Below are 6643 nucleotides of genomic sequence, written 5' to 3'. Positions count from 1 at the left end.
GACTTGGGGAGGCTGTTCACCATCGCGGGCTGGGGCTGGAGCTGCTGTGGCGGCGGAGACTTGGACGGGCCCAGGAGGCCAGAATGATCTGGAAAAGACACCCAGCATTGAATCTCTAGGCTTCTCCCATGTAGGTTCCCATTTTCCTCCCTCCCCACCTGGACTCTATTTCCTCCTCCCTCCCAGCTCCATGCTTTCCCGACAGCCCGTCTCCATGGCAACTGAAGGTGGCCAGCTTCCCTGCCCCCATCCGGCCCAGCCTGGAGAGGCGTGTGGGTGGGATGACAGGGGGTTCTCCTGGCGCCCCTGCCCTTGCTCTGAGATTGCTGGTATCTCAGAACGGGGAACGCCAGGCCCCAGGGACCAAGTCAGGCCTTAGGCCTCCTGCTTTCCCATTGTTGCCTTGGTTACACTGCCCTCTCCTCCTCCCCCTCCCTCCCCCCTCCCCTCCCCTTCCTTCTCCCCCCTGTCCCTCTTCCTCTCCCTCTCCCCCTCCCTTTCCTTTTCCTCCTCTCCCTCTCCCTCTCCCCAGCCAGCTGAGGCCTCCTCTCACAGCCCAACACAGATGAGGAAGAGGCCAGGCCTGCGCCTTCTCCCCTTGTGGGCACCCTCCTCCTGTCCTGCCCAGACCCCGTACTTTCTGCCTCCACTTCCCAGGCCTCACCCAGGTACAAAGATTCCTCCACAGTGCCAGGAAGGCGGGCAGGGGCTAGATTCACAGGCAGAGCCTCACAGGGAGGCAGCTCATAGCTATCCTCCTCCTCCTCCTGGGCCTTTGGGACGGGGTGCTGAGAACAGGGCGGATGGAAGAAGAGCAGAGGAGTGGTGGCCCCTGCCACCCCCACCCCAACCCCAGGCTCAGCAGCTGGACTTACCCTGGGACTCCAGGTCCCTGGGGCAGGCAGAGGGACATCTGTTCTCCAAGTCGGAGAGTCTGGACAGGAGACTGATGAGAGGGCGGCATCTCCCCCAGCCCACCCCCATTCCAGCACAATGACCTCCTCTCTCTCCCTGATATAATAAGCCACCTGCAGTTCCACAGTGGGCCTCAGTGCTCCACTCAGCTCAAAGGCCCATTCAGGGGGGCCTTTTCACAGTGCAGCAGGGCCACCACAGAGGCATTTTGGAAACAAGGGCGCCTCCCAGCGAGCTGCCTGTTGCCCCTGGGCCAGTCCCCCAACTCAAGGCCTCCTGATCCTGACCAGGAGGCGGGGAGGCCGGGCCCTGGTGCCTTAGCGGTGCTGGACTGTGACGGCCACAAGTGGGGGAGAGGCCACTCAGGGAGACTCAAATCCCAAGGGACCCTGTCCTGCTGAGCCCTTTTTGCCCACTGTGTCACTTACCTGCACATTTGAGGGGTGAAAGGGGTGGCTTCAACCTGCAATCGGACTATAGTCAACTCTGCCCAAGGGGCCCTTGAGTTTTCATCAGCCAGACACTACACAACTCGAAGACATTCACCCCCATGACAGTGGATGGAGCCCCTGGAGTTGTGTGACGGCAGCTTGGGGCAGGGCAGCAGGGGTTAGAATCTGGGGGCAGAGCTAGTGCCCTGGGTACGTAGCTGGATGAGTTGGTGCCCAAGGGAAGCCAGGAGTGGGTGAGCCCTCCTGCTCACAGGGTGGTGGAGGTACAGGAATGGTCTGACCAGGTGGGTGGGGAGGGCTCAGGCATAGCCAGCACAGCTCCAAGATGGCTGTGCCCGGGAAAGGGGTGGCGAGGTGGAGACAAAAGAGGAGCGAAGGAAAGCGAGGAGCTGAGTACTCACCGGCGCTTACTCTCCCTGAGCTTGTCCTGAAAAGAGGGGGTAAGGGGGTGGTCAGTGCAGCTGGACGCCTCTCCCTCCCCAGAGTCCTGGGCCCCCAGGGGTGGGCAGGTCTGTGCACCTGGGGCTGCCCCCAACCAAGTCTCACCATGGCCAAGGTGAAGGAGCTATGCTTCCCGGAAGCCCAGTCTCTGGCACAGATGTCCTGGGGACAGGGGCCCTATTGTTGCATCATTTGCATCTCATAAGCTCCTGGAAGGTGGGCCTGCTGTGGCTTCCAACCCCAGACCAGCTTCACCCCTGCCACTCCCAGGGCCCAGCCCCAGCTCCCCGACATGGCCTCCCCCAGCTGTGGTCTCCAGCCCCTCTGCCCCACAGGAGGACGAGCTCTCTCTTCCAAAAGTCTTTTAAAAAGAGAGAGAAAAAGCTCTCCCCTCCATGCCCAGGCCTGGAAAGTTAGGCCAGGGTTCTAAGGCGTCCTACAGCTCTCCGATGCATTTCCCTCCTCCTGGAAGAGGCTCAAACTGCCCTGAGATCAGCCAGACCAAGCCCTTTCCCAATTCACAGAAGACATGACATTGTGGGCAGATCCAATTAAAAACAGGAAACTGTCCTTGCAGACACTTTCCCCAGCCGTCAACATTTTAATGTTCTTGTTTTTTTGTAATTAATTTCAGAGAGAGGAAGGGAGATGGAGAAAGGGATAGAAACAGCAATGATGAGGAAGAATCATCCATCGGCTGCCTCCTGGATGGTCCCGACTGGGGAATGTACAACCCTGGGCATGTGTCCTGACCAGGAATGGAACTGTGCCCTCCTGGTTCATGGGTTGACCTGCCACTACTGAGCCATACCTGTCAGGCACAGACACCTTCCTTAAACCCTTTATTCCTGCTGTCATTTGCTGGAGATCAGTGATCCAGGAAACGGAGGTTAGTGAAAAGCTCAGGGATATGCACTCCTAATTTAATGTGACAGCTTCCTTTTCTGATGGATGTGTTTGTTCATTCAGTGGGTATTTATTGAACATCCACTATGCCAGACACTGTTCCAGGTGCTGAAGAAAACTAAACAGGCAGGCATTACATGTGTATTTCCTCAGCTTCCTGATGCAATGACTCGTTTTATTCCTGCTTTTCAGATGAGGAAACTCGGTGTCTGAGTCAGCTCGGGCTGCCATCACAAAATACTACAGACTTGTAGGTTAAAATATTTTCTGTTCTGGAGGCTGGAAGTCCAAGATCAAAGTCATCAGGGTTGGTTTCTGGCGAGAGCTCTTCCTGGCTGGCAGACAATTTCTTGCCTTTCCTCTGAGCATGCAAGAGGCATCTCTGGTGTCATTTCTTCTTATAAGGACAGCAGTCCTATTGAATCACGCCTCATCCCCATCACCTCGCTTATCCTCAAGGATGTTCCTAAAGGCCCTATCTCCAAACGCAGTCACATTGGGGGTCAGGGCGCCAACGTATGAATTTTGTGGGGACACATTTCAGTCCACAGCCCTGAGAGGCTGAGAAGTTGAGTGTTGAACATGGGATTCAACCCCAAGTTTTCCCAGCCCAGAGCCTGTGTGCAAACAACTGAGCCATCCTGTACCTCATCGAGGATTGGGTCCTGACCCAACTTTCCTGTGATGGACTTATATGCATCGGAACTTGCGAGCCCCCCAAAGGAGCCCATGACTTCCAGGTGCGCTGTTACCTGCGTGAATTTTAGAACTTTGACTTCTGAGAAGTGTTGGGGTAAAAAGTCGGGCTGGAGCCTGGTGTCTAGTTCTGTTTAAACCAAGGAAGGAGGAAACACAGACCACGATCATGAATGTAAGACATTTCTGGGGCACTGTAACTTTCCTGTCTTTATTATTTGGGGACGATCCTGGCTGTTGGCACAAAGGAGAAAGGAAGGCCATCTGCTTGCATCTCTGGAGGCCATGATGCTGAGGGCACTGGAGAGAGAGCACCAGGGTTGGCGCTGGCCACAGCCTTCAGAGAGGAAGACCAGGTAATCCTGGGACCTGCAGGCAAAAGGGCACTGAGATGGCTAACAGGGAGCCCATTTGGTGCAGTGGGAAAAACTAAGAGAACAACAACGAAGACACAGCCCGGGCCTGGCGTCATGGGACACAGCCCGACTTCTGCACATGGGCCACGAAGTTTCAATCGAACTGTACTTGCACGCCTGCACGTGGTATTTTGTGGAAGAGCCACACTCAAGGGGCCAAAGAGCCGCATGTGGCTCACGAGCCGCAGTTTGCCGACCACTGTCCTAGGGGACCAGAGTCAGCAAGTCCAAGTCAGCAGGAGGCCTTCCCAGTCCATACTGCCTTCACCTGGGCCACACCCTCCCTCTCTTTGGGGCTTTGCATAGGCAAATGCAGGGCCTGTGTGAGCAAAAGGGCCCAGGCAGAGGATGGAATCCGTGTCATCTCCATGGGGTCACTGGCCTGGACAGGTCAGGGGGAAGGGAAAGGACGGAGTCCTGCCTCACAGCTGTGTGCCCGCAGGACCGCTTCTTGCTAATTGCACAGGCAGACCTGGGCATCCTTTCTCCGTCTTTGGCACAGGATTGCTTTGCACACAACCGTAACCATTCCCTTGGGATGAATTTCTAGAAGGAGAATTTCTGGAAACACATTTTAAAGGTTTCCGTGCTGCACTGTCTGACAGCAGGTGACCGCCTGATTTATGGTCCTTCAAAGCACATTTTTCAGCTCTCAGGTTCTGATTTCTACAGAGCGCAGCCCACCACTTATAGGCCCAGTGTGCCCCTAAGGAACAGCTGTCTGGAGCAGTATTTCTCGATTGGCAGGATCACAAGAGTCACTGGAGGAGCTGTCAAAAGTCTCAGATGCCTGAGATCTTAAGAACTGATGCTCCATGAGAGAATCGGGAATCTAGATTCCTTCTAACAAGCATCCCAGATCCATCTTGTGATCGGTCAGGCTTGAGAAGTGCTGTTCTGCAGGCGTCTCAGAGGACGTGACTCCTGGGCCCCTGAGAATCACATGCAGCCTTTAGCTCCCTGGGAACACAGGGAAGGAACGTGACACCCACCCTGCTCTCAAGAGACCACTGTGAGTGACGGAGAGGGCAAACCCAGGAGACGCTCATCTCTGTGGTCTCCCGTGTCCTCTTCTGTAAATGGGGATATTAATTAGGCATTCCTTCTGGCAGGGGGTGGGGTGGGGTGGGTCTGAGGGTCGAATGAGATGACAACTCGTGAAACACACAGTGTGTGCACAGTAAACATCAGCTCTTCCCGAGGTGGTGGTGCCCTGGCCGAGGTCATTGTCAGCAGACAGAGGAGGTGGTGCCCTCTAGCTGGGATCCCTGGTGTGAGCGCAGCAGGAAGCCCTGTGAGGAGGGGGTGGTTTCTGAGGACCCGAAGGACGACAGGTAAGCCTGTAGCCAGAGGACTCAGAGGTGGGAGAGTGCAGAGGTCGAACAGGAGCAGCTGAAATGCAGGTGGCTGGACTGACTCCGAGAGAACTGAAGGGGGCACCTGCCATTCTTCCTGGTTGCTGAGCATTGCCTACATCTGGGGCATCTCCATCTTATGAATCTTGCTCCCTGTCACAGAAGCCAAATGAGGCCTTCCCAGCCTCCCTTGCAGCTGGGCTACAGGCATTCTGCCAGTCAGATGCCCTCATGCAAGACTGAATCTGAAACAGGCCCCCAGAGGAATCCACCCTGCGGAGAGGTGACAGCTTTATCCCGCTTCCAGAGGCTGAGGAGGCTGAGGCCCCGTGGCACCACCCAGGGCCTGGGTCCATGGTGTGGGCACACGGGGGTGTTTGTGCTCAGAGGTGCCTCCACTAGGCCAGCTTGGCTGTAACCCTTGGGACATTGTTCCTGGCTGCTTCTCTGTCCCTCCTACAGATGCTCTGAGCTACAGAATTATTTTTGTTTAAATCCTCAGCTGAGGATATGTTTTTACTGATTTTTTTTTTTGAGAGAGAGAGACATAGAAAGAAACATTGATGGGCTGCCTCCCGTATACACCCCAGCTGGGAATCGAACCCGTAACCTTTCTGTGTACAATGCTCCAACTACCTGACCTACCCAGCCAGGGCCAGAATCCTCATAGTAAATTATTTTTCAGCCTAAACTAGCCGGGGTCGGTTTGTCTGTTTTCAGTTAAGAGCTCTGATTTAGAAAGTGCAGCATCAGTGAGATCGCCACGTGGCTGCCAAGAGCCTAAACAATGCAGCCAGCATCTCCTGGGAAGGTGAGACCAGGTAGAAAGGTGTCACCGCTTTAGCTTGCTATTCTCTTGAGACATTTTTATAAATTAAAATATCAGTCAATACAGAATTTTTAAAGAAAAAAAAGAAGGACAGGAAGGAGGGAGGGTGACCTGGATTTCAAACGTGAGGAAGCTCTGGAAGAAGGATGTCTTTGGGGCAGGAGGGGCCCTGGCAGTGGGAGGTGAGGCCAAGGGCAGGGGCTGGGAGTGTGAGGCCACCCCGGACAGCCAGGGTTCCCTTGGCCAGGGGAGCAGGGGGAAAGGATGCTGAGAATACAAGAATGGGTATAGATTCCCATTGCCCTAGAGCAGTGGTTCTCAACCTTCTGGCCCTTTAAATACAGTTCCTCATGGTGTGACCCAACCATAAAATTATTTTTGTTGCTACTTCATAACTGTAATGTTGCTACTGTGATGAATCGTAATGTAAATATCTGATATGCAGGATGGTCTTAGGCGACCCCTGTGAAAGGGTCGTTTGACCGCCAAAGGGGTAGCGACCCACAGGTTGAGAACCACTGTCCTAGAGGAATGGGGGATCTGCAGGGGCCAGGGGAAGGGGTGGGGTAGAAGAAGGAAGAGAGACCTTTCTGAACAAGAGGTTAGGGCCAAGTGGATGACATGGGACAGGCC

At 54.8% G+C, this 6643-nt stretch overlaps 1 protein-coding gene across 1 annotated transcript in view; it reads right to left on the bottom strand.

Annotated features, from left to right (window-relative positions):
* SH2D6 (SH2 domain containing 6) overlaps window positions 1–6643 on the bottom strand; it is a 13456-nt gene that overhangs the window by 5275 nt on the left and 1538 nt on the right. Inside the window, exons 2-7 of the mRNA XM_014530089.1 lie at window positions 1914–1970; window positions 1769–1794; window positions 1344–1378; window positions 876–934; window positions 665–788; window positions 21–88 (exon numbers count right to left, since the gene is read on the bottom strand). Coding sequence (XP_014385575.1) covers window positions 21–88; window positions 665–788; window positions 876–934; window positions 1344–1378; window positions 1769–1794; window positions 1914–1970 — 369 coding nt within the window. The remainder of the gene's footprint in view (window positions 1–20; window positions 89–664; window positions 789–875; window positions 935–1343; window positions 1379–1768; window positions 1795–1913; window positions 1971–6643) is intronic.

The sequence above is a fragment of the Myotis brandtii genome, unplaced genomic scaffold (assembly GCF_000412655.1).
Source record: "Myotis brandtii unplaced genomic scaffold, ASM41265v1 scaffold714, whole genome shotgun sequence".
Lineage (NCBI taxonomy): Eukaryota > Metazoa > Chordata > Mammalia > Chiroptera > Vespertilionidae > Myotis > Myotis brandtii.
This window is presented reverse-complemented; position numbering and strand designations above follow the sequence as displayed.